General features: G+C 49.0%; 1 protein-coding gene across 3 annotated transcripts in view; it reads left to right on the top strand.

Moving 5' to 3' along the window:
- The window catches only part of GTF2F1 (general transcription factor IIF subunit 1), a 146,488-nt gene that overhangs the window by 99,246 nt on the left and 31,616 nt on the right, over positions 1-15,626 (top strand). For all 3 annotated transcript variants that reach the window (XM_085600446.1, XM_085600444.1, XM_085600445.1), the window contains exon 9: positions 858-922. In XM_085600446.1, coding sequence (XP_085456572.1) covers positions 858-922 — 65 coding nt within the window. The remainder of the gene's footprint in view (positions 1-857; positions 923-15,626) is intronic.

Here is a 15,626-nt window from a genome sequence, read left to right as displayed (position 1 = left end):
TCAAAAGATCCATAAATTGAAACTAGGACAACTTCCTTTTTGTGTGTGGCCTCCTTGAATGTGAAATTCTCTCCCTCCTTACTTGCTTTTTACCAGTAATTACCTTGCCCTTTTGAAGATGCTTGGAAATAATCTGTTTACTGTTGGATTCAATTTGGTCATGGCAGCTTTAGTTCCTTGTTGGTAGCTGTGCACTCTACAAAACATTTTAACATCATATTAACTGTGCATTATACATACCACTACCTCTGAGTTGTAGAGGACTTTCTTTCACTGCGAAGAACTGTGAAGAACAGCAGCATGGGCATGGGATACCGGGATTCCTTTTGGGGTCTGCATCTGCAGGAAAGAGCCTCTCCACCAAGCTGCCCCTCTAATCCCACCTGACCCCCTTTACCATGGACTTTTACCCCACAGTAAATGTATCACCTGGCTCAATGCTTCTTACCATCTAAGCGGAGTTCCCCTGCATTGGCCTAATAAGCGAGCTACAAATTAATGATGTAAAAAATATATATATATATATATATATATATATATATATATATATATATATATATATATATATATATATATATATATATCTATATATATCCAGCAACATACGGGGTTGCTGGGTCCTCAACAGCATATTGGATGCTATTGAGGGGTGTAGAGTGGGATATGGAACAGGTCAACATTGCAATAAAAGGAGCATGATGTTGCTTCCACCACCTATGCCATTTTAGTGAATCCATGCCGATGCATTAGACAGCAATAGTTTAGTCGTTTGAGGATGTTGATGCCTTTCATTATGAGTACTGCTATTTAAGGTGCTGATTCTTACATATACTCTTCTGGTTCCTAATTGTTTGCAGTAGTTCTGATGATGAGGGCCCAGGAAAACCAAAACAGAAGAAAGAGGAAGATAATATTCCCCAAGGTAAGGTCAACTCATCCCCCCTGCTCCTCCGTATTCCCCTTTTAATTTCCTCCCAGCCAATCTTCCCCTTTCCACACAGGTTCTTAGGAGTCTTCTTGGATGTAGCAGTGAAACATTTAAAAAAAAAAAAAAAATCTTTCAAAAGACTTTTATTGACCATTTTGAAAAAACAAGTCAACAATGGAGGGAGAAACACTAACAAAATACAGAACGGTGCTTAATGAAGAACCTAAGGCTATTACAGAGGAATCTGTATAGAAGGATGTTGTAAAATAAACATGAACTTATATCAAAACTAATGTGAATCGCATCATATCAAGGTAGCATAAAATACAGCACCCAAAAGAAATTGTAAATAATAAGAGGGGAAAAGGTAAAAGAAAAATAAATGTCAGTAGGCGGTTGAATTAGAGACCGTATATAGAGAGAAGCCGCTCCAACAGGTCACAAGGAACATGGTGTCGGGTATCATGCGGTGAGTTATTTGTCGTAAGGCAAGGCAGAGGTAGGGAACGTAGGGTAGGGGCCAGACAGAATTGAGGAGCAAATAGATGGCAATTAAACTTGATACCATGCAGTGACAGCTGGTGATCTTTGAAAGTTGTCGGGGGCAAAACACGTGTCCCTCATTCCAGTGAGTGGTCCAAAATTCTTTTAGGAGGTGTTTTGCGGGGATGGTGCTCCTACTGAGAATTGTTTGGAGAAAAATAAGATCAGTTAGTTCATTTTAAAACACCGTAGGCTCTGAAAGGGCGCTTAATACATTTCAAGGACTTTCATGATGTTCTAGTGAAGCCTGAAGCACAAGAGGAGTTGGCTTTTTAAAAAACCTTTTGGCCACCGCCCAAAAACTATCAATCACCTACAGTGTGCCAGTGCCAGGATTTTGTCATGAGTGCTTCAAATATACCAAAAATGACCTCCATTATGCTATTGATACTGCGCATGTACCATGGATGACCTGGTTGTATGTGCTTAGGAAGAAAAACCAGCTTAAAGACCGTGGTCCTGACTAAATGTCTTCTTTGCTGAACCAGTTTTGGTGATTTTTTTTTCTTCAAACTCAAGCATGGCATCTGAGAGTGAGCAGTGTGTTACCAAGTCTGATAGTTGGTCGAGGAAAGGGAGAGTGTTACCTGGGGGGTGGTAGAGAAGGTGGCAGTTTGTTGACTTATTGTTTTTCAACCGAATAGAGGTGTTGAGATATTCAAAGGTGCTGTAAGTTGAGGAGACAGATTCCACCATCGTGATGGTATTCTTGTGGATAATGGCTAAGCCCCCGCCTATTTGGTCGATTCGGTCTTTTTTGATGATTGAGAATTCAGGAGGAACTAGTAAGTCGAGGATCGGGTAGGATGATTCATTAAGCCAAGTCTCTTGATGAATGCAATGTCAATGTCATAGTTAAGGATTGTTTCAGCCAGTTCTGTCTCATACTTGGAGGCAGATCTACAGTTTATAAGTAGACAGTTGGTATTCCTCGAGTTGCTGTCATGTTTCTGAGAGGTGGGAGCCCTTGGGATATCAGAGAGGTATGCTGGCGGTCTGGCCGGTGACCTGGGTGGAACAGGGTTTCTCCCGATACCAGTGATCACCTGGTTATTGGAGGTAGGTTCTCTTTTTCTGGTTGGTGTCGATTTGTATGCTTTGGCCAGCTCTGTCGCTTCGCTGTGTGACATCTTGGGAGTGGATCGAAACGGTCTGTGAGCGCATTCTTTTGAAGGAGTGGTGAGCCATTTGTTAGGCTGAGATTCTGGGGGTTGGAGTGGGGGTCTGGTGTAGGGCGAGGGGTAGAGGGGTGAGCAGTGGGCATGGTCAATGCCGGTTTCGAGGGAAGTTCGGATTTTATTGATACTTAGAATCACTTTATTGAGCAGAGTTACCATGAGATTTAGACTTTCCTTTAGGTCTGGCGTGGGGTTTGGTTAGGGAGGGAGGGAGGGAGGGAGCGAGCGGGGATGAGTGGCTGCGACTTGTTGGGAGTGAAGTGTTCAAAGTATGCAGGGAACAGGTTGGTGGGTGTGGGAGCGGGGGTTGTGTTGGTGCTTTGTCTGTTAGGGGCGGTTTCGGAGGGTGCTTTAAGTGGAGGTGGCAAGGGTTCAGTACGCAGTTAGGGAGGGGGAGAGGAGGGGTTGTGTCTATTCGGAGTGGAAGCTGTTTCATTAATGATGTGGGTGGATGGACAGAAGGGTGTGTGGTTTTGGGGCGGGAATTTGGGAACGGAGATGGGTTGAGTGGGAGGATTGACGTAGGGGTTCGGGTCTGTGCTGATAGTGGTAGTTCTATTTGTGTGGTTGTTCTGGGGGTGAGGGTTCCTGGTCTGGGTGGGTGGGAAGTTTGTGTCCGGCTTCAGGTGAGGGGGTATGTGCGTGGAAACTGTGGTCATGCTTGTGGTAGTGGCGGAACGGAAGCTTTGGGGAGGCTGATGTGGGTATCATTTTTCTGGATGGCATCTCTGTGGTGGGATTTGTTTAGGGAGGTGTTATGTATGAGGGCGAGAGACTTGCAGAGAGTGGGGAATATAGATTCAAAAGAGCGTAGGTTGGTGTCAGTGGCTTGGATCAGTATGATACCGTTTCTATAGATAGTGAGGGTGGCCTTGCCTTTGAACATGGGGGAGTGAGATATTGTCAGTATATGGCAGTGAGGGATGTTGGAGGTTTTGCTGATGCGTAGGTAGTTGGTGAGGGTAGAGTTCCATTTCAGGGGTCGGGTGGTGTAGAAGATGAGATCGGATTTTTCCTGTCCTTTGTAGGGGTTGTGATAGAGATCTGTTATGAGTGTTTCATGATGATGTTTGATTAGATTGTGTTTGAGTTTTTTTGAGGCGGTGATTGAGAGGTTGGGGGGGTAGGATATGTAGGAGTTTGGGCAAAGAGGTTTCAGGAGGTAAGACATAGGGGGGTGGGGAACTGTGGTGGCAGGCATGGTGAATAAGGACTGGAGTGATAAAGTGAGAAGGATGGTGTTTAGAGCCTATCGATCATAAAAGTGAGGGCCCGTGGTGAGAATTAAGTGGGGGGGGGGGGAGATAGTAGTAGGGGGCCTTTCGGTGGTGTAGGATTGGAGGACATGCGATAGAAAGGGCGTGCGGAGATAGAATCGCTTAAGTATAGATATATAGAGATAAATATATACATGTGTGTGTACAAACATGTATGTATAAACACACATGTATATAGATATATAGAGATAAATACAAACATATGAGTGTATGTATAAATACACATTTAATCAGAGTAATAAATCAGAGTAGTGGAGATATGTATAAACATACACATGTATATAGATAAACACACATAGTGAGAGGATGGAATCCTGTTTCAAGATGGTTGCTCTGTGGGCTGGGGTAGTCCCATTTCTGTGTCAGTGTCTGCTGGTTTCAGAGGGAGGGGGCTGAGGATTCAGGAGGGCAGGGGTTAAGAACTATACAGGTAACGGAGGGACTGGGTTAGTCCTCTTTCTGTGATAATAAGGCTTTCTTTCCAGTGGAATATTCAGGGGCGGGGCGGGAGTGGTCCTCTTTCAGTTTCTAGTTGCAGCTGGGGAGAGGGAGAGAAGGGAAATTTCAAAAATGGTTTCAGACCCATCCTTGATACCTCATGCTAACAATGTCATAAAGAGTGTCTTCTAGGGGAGGAGCCAAGATGGCGACCGGGACGGCAGCGTAGACTCCCGGCTCCGTGAACCTCCGTATCCCGCACGGATATCCTGCATTAGATCCTCAGCCTGCGCTATGCGCCCGTGTTTGTGAATGAGAGCGGCAACCGATCGAGTGACTCCGAAGTTTCTGGCGGCTGTACCGCCGGAGAAACGGGTATTTGCAATTTGCGGCCTGCGCGGCCCTGGAGCCGGGACCTCGAGTGGACACCTTGGCCGGGTGGCAGTTTCACAACAGCGGCCTTTGGTGACTGGGTGGAGTCGGACTGCCGGATCGGTGCGACTATCGGCCTACATTTCGCCGTGGTCGCTTCCCACCACTAAGCGGAGCGGAACAAGTGCATGCCCGGGGTGGCAGTTCCACGACTCTCCGGTGATTGCCTCTGCCTTCGACGGTGAGCTGCCCGAACGCCGCCCGTAACTCGCCCTGATTCCTGCGGGCTGCTCCCGGATTTTCGCGGACGCTGGTCCGTGGTGGGGACGACTGTTGCCCGTGACTACATAACGGATACATTTTTGGTCTGCCTCTGGAACCCTGTTTGCCAGCGACATGGACCTTGATGCGCTTGCCCCTGGGTCCCGGTCCCAATACGGGTTGGACCTACCCGGCGGCCATCTTGTCACGATGAAGTCTACCATCCTGTCCACCAGGTCACAGCAGGATCGGGAGTGTGCGACTCTGGGGAGCGTAGCGGAGCGATCGCAGAGAGCTGTGTTGGGGTACTGGGACCTTCTCGAGGCTCTCGGTGCCTTTCATTCCTCCTTGCTTCATGGCGTTTGGGTATTGGGGAGTAGGCTTGATGGTGTGGCATCAGCGTTGGGACAGTTGCGGCCTGCCTGTCCTCCGATACACAGGGACTTCCTGCACTGCACTCAGGACGACAACGTCGGGGCCACCCCTGTGCCTAGTGACCAGCTGGAAACTCCGGACAGTCTACTATTGTGTGATCGGCTGGCTGTGGGTCTGATCTGTCCCGGAGGTATTGGACCTGAGTGGGGGGGGGGGTAGCCTTGTCCGGTGTGCGGCCTCCGGCGACCCTGGGAAAACTCCAGCAACGGTTGTCTACTCTGGCTGATTCCGCCTTCCTGGACCTTGTGTGCAGTGGGGCAGCACTGGGAAAGACGTTCCTCCATAATGCTGACTGGGTTGGTACTCAGAGACTTCCACCCCACCGGGGTGCGTCGCTTCCTGGTCGTTTTTGGACGCTCCTTTACCGTGTAGCATTGGACATGGCGCCGGGTCGAGGGGTATGCATGGGCGGATTTGCCAAGAGTGGCCAAGGATAAGAATGCTCTTTCAGTGGTGGTCGGCTAATAGGCGGGCGGGCTCGGGGTTGCGTGCTCTCATGGTATAACTGTCGGTATAGTAGGTGCAAAATGCTCCCCATCTTTCTTTGACATGGTCGATTTTGTGTTGTTTACTATTTGCTTTGGGGGAAACATAATGTGCGGGAGGGAGACGTTGGGGGCATGTTTTGAAGGCCCTCCTCCAGTTTATTAATACTCTCTCTACCCCCCCTTCTGGTGGGGTTCTTTTCTTACTCCTTTTTCCCTGTTTCTTCTATATTTCGGGTCTGGTTCCAGGGCGACAGGCACACTGCTGGGGGGGGGGGGGGGCGTACTCATCTGCAGAGGTGCAGGGTGGGGGGTTGGGGGAGGGGATTCTTTAGTCTTTAATCTCCTTTTTCCATGGCCTCCTTTTTCTTCTCTGCTTCTTCTTGTTTTCTCTTTTCTGGGATCAGTGTGGTACACCTCCTTTGTTGTGAATCGTTGCCTTTTCATGTGTGCCACAATTTCCGGGGTGTTCTCTGGGCTTTAGGGCAGGGGACTGCAGGCGCAGCTGGGCATGATATTCTTCCCCATCCTGAATTTCCTGTGTCTGCGCCATTGATCCAATAGATTGCTGTTTATTGCTTACGTTTATCACTCTGCCTGCCTCTTATCGCTGTTGGGAAATTGTTCGGCACCTGATCCTTCTGTCTTTTTCGATTATAAAATGAAAACCCCTTTTTATCCTGGTGTCCTACCTGCGCTCTTCACTGGCCAGACTATATTAGCATAAAGATTCTGCTCCCCGAGGTGCTGCCTGTGTTAACATTTGATCTCTGTTGCTCTGACTGCTTAGCGGCCGGCCCCGGGGGGTTGTAGGCCCATACTTGTTATTGATTGAAATGTCAATAAAGGTTTTTCAAAAAAAAAAAAAAAAGTGTCTTCTACACCATGAAATCAGTATGTTGCATCTTCCCATCTTTTGCATACCAGCATAAACAGCACCGCTATACCTACAAGTTCAATTCAAGCAATACATACCAAACAGAACACTGCGCTCCAGGCTTGCACCACTTATCATACCACCTTACCATAGGAATACAGTCTCCTTAAGGCCCATGGTGACCCATAGTATGGGACTTGTTGGTCTTGCTGCGCCTGACATTTCCTCTCTTGAGACACTTAACAATGCAGGGCAGTTCCCAGACCTTATATTTAAGACATTAAAAACCAAATGCAAAATGATTGCCACCTAATAAGACTTTGTTAGGATTGCATCATTCCCATTATTACTCCTGCCCATATAAGCTAGCAATGTCCCATAGGGCAAATCACTATACCGCGGCCAGGCTCGCCTGGCAGTGTGATTCACAACAAACTATAGATGACCCCATGTGGACTTACTGTTATACTACTACACAACGTATTTCTTTACACTGCAGACATAGGCTGATACACTTCAAGTATGTGAACAGAGTGTATTACACTCCAGAGAGATTACATAGGTTCGGGCTGTCGGATAGCCCGGCTTGCAACAGATGTCCTGCACAGTCCGCAGATTTCTTTAATCTGGCATGGTCTATCAAGAACTGGGGAAAATAACTGACTCGACACTCCCTCCGGACCCAGCTCTGGCCCTTTTGGGATATTCCAAACAGCTGCCCAAGGCAATTCGTAGATTAGTAGACATGGGACTCCTCATGGCGAAACGGAGGGTAGCTATAAGCTGGTCTAGGGGCCCTACACCTACTATGGCAAAGTGGTTGCATGACATGCTCTATTGTAGCAACCAAACCGAGAACTTCAGCGACCTACTTGCACCCCCCGAGCCGACCCAAGAACTTCTGGGGGCTTTACACAACATACTTGTCCACTAGAGAGACTGATACAAGTGGCGTGTTTACCTCTGCGCTCGATAGCAGTATCCATACTCCTGTTACTTAGCCTGCTTTTGGTTGCCCATCCTCTGCTGCGTCACCTTAGATATCATGATTCCACGATACCTTAGTACCCAGGATAACACACCTGTGCTGGCGGGAGGGTTTTCGCGCCTGGTGCCAGATCAATATATGGGCATCCCATTTCAACTGTACATTTATTTACAGAAGATCTTCATGTGTTTTATATTTCTGTAATTTACAGACCATCGTGTGTTTTGTATGCTTTTGGTATGATGCTACACTGTGCTCCAAGAATGTTTTGCATAGAAAGTTCAATCAAATATAATTTAAAAATAAAAATAAACGATATGCCGGCAACTGGGCTCACAGGACTAACAGGTTGCCCTGCGCATCCTTGGGTCTGATCCCAGAACTCTTTTTGCATGCAGTGTGGCAAGGTTCCTTAGTCATGCATGGCTTATCAGACAGAAGACCCTGACCGGAATGGCACAGCACTCTGCCGAATTATGCTGACACGCAACTGCTGCAGGGCTCTAATGCTGCTCATTTTAGCTCTAAAATCACGTTACGCATGTGCACTTTCTGTTCTTATTCTTAACCTCCCATGCTGTTACCAAAATGAGGGTTGGAACTTTTTAGTAGGTCTACGGGGGGCTGCAGCCTGACCCTATTATAAAGTATTTTATCAAGATGAATTGTGACACTGTTCCTCCCCTTTTATTTTTATTGCATTAAATGTATGTTCTTACTGATATGATGTGTATTAATTTTTTAACCAGCTGATCCCGGTAACTGCACTTCACACCGAGGGTGCAGCAGTGTACTTGTATGGACTACTTGTATATATTACTGTTAGTATGTTGCTGTCTGATCAGCTTATTATGTATCTCTTTTATAAAAAAGCTTTTTCTAGCTTTTATGACACTAGTTGTCGAAATAAAGCTTAAACACACAAAATCAAAGTCAAAGGATATTATGATATGGCTAACCAAACACAGTCTCGTCCCCAAGACCCTAGGGGTAAAATCTAAGTATGGTCTCTTGTACGAGGCTTGAAACAATTATTGCAAAGAAATGCTCAGTTTTTAGAGAGCACTATAAAGTGTGCTGAATAAGGTCCAGCATGTGTTTGATTTTATTTATCAGTTGCAATTATGGAATCCTGTGATATTCAATGCCACGAAGATGGCCCTCTGAAGGTGCAGCTGCAGTAAGAATATCAGTTAAGTCCATGACAGCAAGAACATAGCAGTCTCATGCTCAGTTTTGCCTTAATTATGCATTCGGGGCGTTGTAGTCCTGGTTCATATCAGTTGGTTCTATTGAGCTAAAATTCCTGACAACAAGGCTCTGTTAAAGGAAAGCCCTGAACTGGATCGTTAATTCGTCTGTGGCATAGAGTCATCCGGTAATCTTAAGCATGGACATTACTAAGACCTCTAGAACAGGGTTCTCTTTTTAACTCTAACATTTGGCTGTAGGTCGGCTGCAGGTTAGCACAATTAACTGAACCGACGTACTCGTTCTCAGTCAGCCCAGACTCACGTCTCCTGTTTGGAAGAAGGTCCTGCTGGCCTCGAGCCCTTCCCTGCTTTCACCAAGTTGTAGTTGCCACCACACTCACTCTGCACCAACAAGTTGTGTTGCGACTGCTCGTCCCACACATGACCTTTGTAACTTGAACAAAACAGGTATATGTTCACCCCATGCCCTGTTAAAGAGCTTGTCACACTTCCATCCTGTTCCGGCTGTACATCCCAGGTCGTGCCTTCTGGAGCTTCAGAGAAATGGCAACGGTGTCTCAAGGCCCAGTAGGAGAGCAAGAAGCGCCAGCTTACCTACTGCTGAGCAAGGTCTGCTGCTCATGGAGTGGCCACTTATGAAGTGGAGCACAACTGAAATATGGCACTACGCTGTGCCCAGCCAGTTCACTGCCACCACGGATCTGGAAACACCCATGTAGGGGCTGGCAAAGTAGTTTGCGCGCTTCTTGTGATGTATATTGCACCGTGTCTCATTGTAATCAGCCAATGAGAAACATGCTTGTTCGAGGCATGTGGGCTGCTGAATTCATATCTGTGCATAGATCGCCGCCTAGTGTTGGGTCCGGATGTTTGCACGTTGTTGTCCTGGAAGAGTCTTCGAAGTATCCTTGGATAGGTGACTCCTCCCCTGGACTACAGTGCGCATGGGCATCCTCTCCATCCTCAGATTGTTTTTTTCCGCCATTGGGTTCGGATGTGCTATCTTAGCTCAAGTTAGGAAAATATTTTTTCGAGGCCAAAAGGCCTTTAGTTTGCGTCGGTACTGTTTATCGATCGGGTTTCGATACAATCCTGTTAGTTTACTAACTTTCAGCACCGACTTTTTTCGCATTTACCTGTCCATCGACTACTTCGACGATGGAATCGAGGACGCCATTCAAAAGGTGTCCGGTATGCAATGCGAAGTACCCACACATCGACGTCCATCCGGTGTGCAACAAATGCCTTTCGCCGGACCACGACGAATCGACATGCATGGCCTGTGCCCGGTTCCGTTCCAAGAAGACTCTGCGGAATCGACGAGCGGCGAGACTTGAGGCGCAGCACGCGGCACCGGCCCCAACAGACATCTTCGACGAGGCCGAAGACGTCGAGGAATTAGAAGTCTTGCCCTCCAGTCCCGTTTCCGAACACGAACCCGGATCGGACGAGGTAGACGAGTCACTCTTCCACAGAGGTGAAGACGACACCGAGGTAGGAGACGACGAGGAGGCCTTAGGGGCCGAAGAAAGTAGCTCCAATGATGAACAAGGCCTACCTGTTCAAACCGTTCAAACACCAGTGCCACAGCCTATGGCTCCGGTCGAGGGATCGCCTTCGGGCCTTACCCGAGACCCATCCCGCAGTTCTTCGGCCCCGCCCTCGGGCCCGGCCTCGGACGTTCAGCGGCAGCCATTACTACATAAACAGGCTGGTTTCCCTACCACAAAACCGAAACCGAAAGCTGCTCAGGTTCCACCGAAACCGAAACTGAAAGTGGCGCTGGTCGGATCGAGGCCTTCGACGCCAGCGCACCGCGTCGGCACCGACCGCACCAAGAGGGACTTCGGTGCCGAACTTGAAGCGGGCGACGTTGGAGTCGAGAAACGGAAAAAAGCCATCGGCACCGACAAACCTGCTCGGCTACCGGCACCAACGACACCAAGGGCCGTACCGCCTGCTGTGTCTCGCATCGCTCCCTCGACGACACCTCAGCCTCAGGTATCGAAGACTTCGACGGTGATCTCTGCACCTCGACTCGATGAACCGCCGGCGCCGAAAAAATCTACGGCCGCCTCTACGAGCCTGGCCGGTGCCAAAGCCTCGAAGGCGCCCCAAGTACGACCTGGTGCGGCGCAAGGCAGCAAAACCACAGCTGTCCTCCAGGACACGTCGGGTTCCGGTTCGATCGGAGCTCCAGCAGCCTCTTCGGTGCCGGCCAACATTACCTTCGGCTTGCCTCCGTCAACAATCCCAAAAATGTTCCAACTCAGGACACGGGTCACCCAACCTACGGTCACACCTGCTGAGACGTCTCCGGCACGTATCATCGACGCCGACACTGGCAGGATGATTCTCCACGACCGAAGGATAACTTCGGAGCCGCCGTTGGACCCTTTCAGGATCCCACTAAAAAGGAAGTTGCCTGCAGAATCGGAACCTCTCCTTTATGAACCCTTCCATTCATCCTACCAGGATCCACACCGGTTCTCCCCCACACGCTCCGATACAGATGCATTGGAGGACTACATGGATGACCAAGTCCCCTACCATGTAGACACGGACCCTGATGACCAGCAGGACCCTGATCAAACTTGGGGCGACCCAGCAGACCCCAGTGCACCTCTCGATGCACAGGACCAACAACTCTATGGGGCAAAAACATCTCCTACGGAGGATACTGCGGCGTTCAACGCTCTTATCGAACGTGCTGCAAATAACCATGGGGTACAGCTTCACTCTGATACCATCGAAGATGACTTTCTAATGGACACCTTTGCATCCTCAGAAAGACATGTAAAGACTCTGCCAATGTTGAAGGGGGTCCTCAAACCAGCCAAGGACATTTTCAAAGAACCCACCAGGGCACGAGTGATAAACCCCAGGATTGATAAAAAATACAGATCAGCACCTGGGGATCCTACTTACATCAGAGGACAATTACCACTCGACTCCATCGTCGTAGCGAATGCACGCAAGAGGGCACACTCGCAAACAACAGGTGACGCTCCTCCCCCGGACAAAGAGTCCAAGGTGTTAGAAACCTCTGGCAAGCGAGTTGCCGCCCAAGCTGCCAACATATGGCGCATAGCCAACACTCAAGCGCTCCTTGCTCGCTATGATAGAGCGCACTATGACACACTGGAGCAAATATTCCAACATCTCCCTGACCAGTTCAAGGAAGGCGCAGAAATGCTCATCAGAGAAGGACAGCTACTAACGAACGCTTCCATCAAATGCGCACTAGATGCTGCAGACACGGCTGCCAGAGCCATAAACACAAGCGTCATGTTGCGACGACATGCCTGGCTACGGATCTCAGGATTCAAGCCTGAGGTACAAAACAATATACTGAACCAGCCCGTCAACCCCGACTATTTATTCGGGCCAGAGGTTGACACCACCCTCGAAAAGATAAAAAAGGACACGGACACTGCAAAGTCCATGGGCGCCCTACAAACTCAGTCCTTTCGGAGCGGCTCCTTTCGTCGCCCCGGAAACAAGGGAGCAGGTAGAGGACAGGGGTCACAACAAACATATAACAAAGGCAATACACAGACCACCTATGATAAAAACACCCGAGGTGGATATCGTGGCTACAGCACAAAGGGCAGAGGACGCGGCTACGGCAACACCAGGTCCTCCCCCAAGAACAAGCAGTGACGCCCTCTCCCTTCCTCCCGACCACATAACACCTGTCGGGGGAAGGCTACAAAAGTTCCTGTCCACGTGGAATTCCATCACCACGGACAGGTGGGTCAAAGATATTGTAAAATACGGTTACTGTCTGGAGTTAACCTCCACTCCACCCACAATACCACCAAGAAGCCGTCCTATGTCCTCAGAGCACTTAACGCTCTTACAGCAAGAAGTGCAAAGTATGCTTCTAAAAGGCGCTATAGAGGTCGTACCCATCCATGAGCAGGGTACGGGAGTGTACTCCCTCTACTTCTTAATTCCAAAAAAGGACGGGTCGCTCAGACCTATATTAGACCTGAGACCCCTGAACCAGTACATTCTTTCAGAGCACTTTCACATGCTCACTCTACAGCAAGTCCTTCCGCTTCTCAAGCAGGGAGACTTCCTAGCCACACTGGACCTCAAGGATGCGTACTTTCACATACCCATCCACCCCTCACACAAAAAATACCTCAGGTTCACTGTTCAGGGGCAGCACTATCAGTTCAAAGTCCTTCCCTTCGGCGTGACAACAGCGCCCAGGGTTTTCACGAAGTGCCTAGCTACGGTGGCAGCACATCTACGGAGGCAGCATATACACGTCTACCCCTACCTAGACGACTGGCTCGTTCAAGCGAAGTCAGCCCAGCAATGTGCAAGCCACATGTCCCGCACCATTCACCTTCTTCACAGTCTGGGATTCTCACTAAATTATCCAAAGTCCCATCTCCAGCCCGCACACGTACAACAGTACCTAGGTGCGACTATAGACACTCTGGCGGCCACAGCTCAGCCAAATTTAGTGAGGATCAACAGCATACAACTGCTGATCTCCAAATTCAAACCCAATCACTCACTTCCAGCGCGAGTGTTTATGCAGTTGATAGGCATGATGGCCTCCTGCATCTTCATAGTCCCGCACGCGAGATTACATATGCGCCCACTTCAGGAGTGCCTAGCACGTCAGTGGAATCAGGCTCAAGGACAGTTAAAGGACCTAGTGTTGGTGAGCGGTCGGGCATACAACTCTCTGCATTGGTGGAATCCACAAAACCTTTGCAAGGGCCGACCATTCCAAGAGCCTGTCCCACAGATAGTACTGACAGCGGACGCGTCTCTCCAGGGATGGGGAGCTCATGTACTCCACTACACAGTGCAAGGACTATGGACAACACAACAAAAGAAATTGCACATCAACCTTCTGGAATTGATGGCAATCTTCCTAGCCATGAAGGCATTCAAAGTACATCTATGCAACAAGGTCGTGTTGATCCGGACGGACAACATGACCGCAATGTACTACATACAGAAACAGGGAGGAACACACTCTCCACAGTTGTCTCATCTGGCTCAGAGCATGTGGAAGTGGGCCATTCAAAGGAACATGTTCCTCATGGCGGAACACCTCCCTGGCAAGGACAACCAGATGGCGGATCTGCTCAGCAGACACAGCCACCAGATGCACGAGTGGGAGTTACACCCATCAGTACTCCAACCGTACTTCCAGCAGTGGGGTCATCCGGAGATAGACCTATTCGCGACAAGCGAAAACGCAAAATGCCAAAGCTTCGCCGCCAGATTCCCACATCCGCAGTCGCAGGGCAATGCGATATGGATGAACTGGTCCGGCAGATTTGCGTACGCTTTTCCCCCAGCGCCATTGATACCGCTAGTGGCCCGCAAACTCCGACAACACTCCCTGACACTCGTCCTAGTTGCTCCCACGTGGGCACGCCAGCCGTGGTACACCACCTTCCTCGAACTTTCCGTGGTGCCGCATCAAAGGCTGCGGATCAAACCCGCGCATTTGACGCAGAACCATGGAGAGGTTCAGCACCCAGATCCGCAACAGCTGAATCTGGCGATCTGGCTCCTGAAGTCCTAGAGTTTGGCTATCTCAACCTGCCACCTGACTGTATGGACATCATCAAGGAGGCCAGGAGACCCACTACCAGAGCTTGCTATGCAGCCAAATGGAAAAGGTTCGTCATTTATTGCGGTAATAATGACATCAACCCGCTGGACGCATCCATCCAAAACATCATCTGTTATCTCTTACACCTATATCGATGCAATCTGGCGTACACCTCTATACGTGTCCATTTGACCGCAATCTCAGCCTATCTGCAAACCAGGCAGCACCTCTCTCTATTCAGAGTGCCTGCCATCAAAGCATTCTTGGAAGGACTCAAACGAGTCATTCCACCAAGCCACCCACCGGCTCCAATGTGGAACCTCAACTTGGTCCTCACACGCCTGATGGGTCCACCCTTTGAACCTCTACACTCATGCGAGATTCAATTCCTTACCTGGAAAGTGGCCTTCCTTGTAGCGATCACTTCCCTAAGAAGAGTTAGTGAACTCCAGGCACTAACCGTTCAAGAGCCATTTATACAGGTTCACACCAACAGGGTCGTACTACGTACCAACCCCAAATTCATGCCCAAAGTAATATCGCAGTTCCACATGAATCAAACTATTGAACTGCCAGTTTTCTTCCACAACCCACAAACTGTTGCAGAAAGGGCACTACATACACTAGATGTACGGAGGGCCCTCATGTACTACATCGATAGGACTAAAACCCTTCAGGAAGACAAAACAACTGTTCGTTGCCTTTGCCCCACACCACAAAGGTAACGCCATCTCCAAAGCAGGGATAGCCAGATGGATAGTTAAGTGTATTCAAATCTGTTATCAAAAAGCAAAACGCACATTAACTATTCCACCACGAGCCCACTCAACACGTAAGTTGGGGGCTTCCATGGCCTTCCTAGGAAATATTCCCCTGCATGATATATGCAGAGCAGCCACATGGTCCACTACACACACATTTACAAAACACTATTGCGTAGATGTGCAGTCAAAACAGCAGGCAGCTGTAGGACAGGCTGTTCTCAAAACACTTTTTCAGACCGCTGCAGCTGGCACGGGTAGCCGCCGCCAATAGAG

Source organism: Triturus cristatus, chromosome 4_2 (assembly GCF_964204655.1).
Source record: "Triturus cristatus chromosome 4_2, aTriCri1.1, whole genome shotgun sequence".
Classification (NCBI taxonomy): Eukaryota; Metazoa; Chordata; class Amphibia; order Caudata; family Salamandridae; genus Triturus; species Triturus cristatus.
Note: the sequence above shows the minus strand (reverse complement) of the source record. Positions and strands in the feature narration are given on the sequence as shown.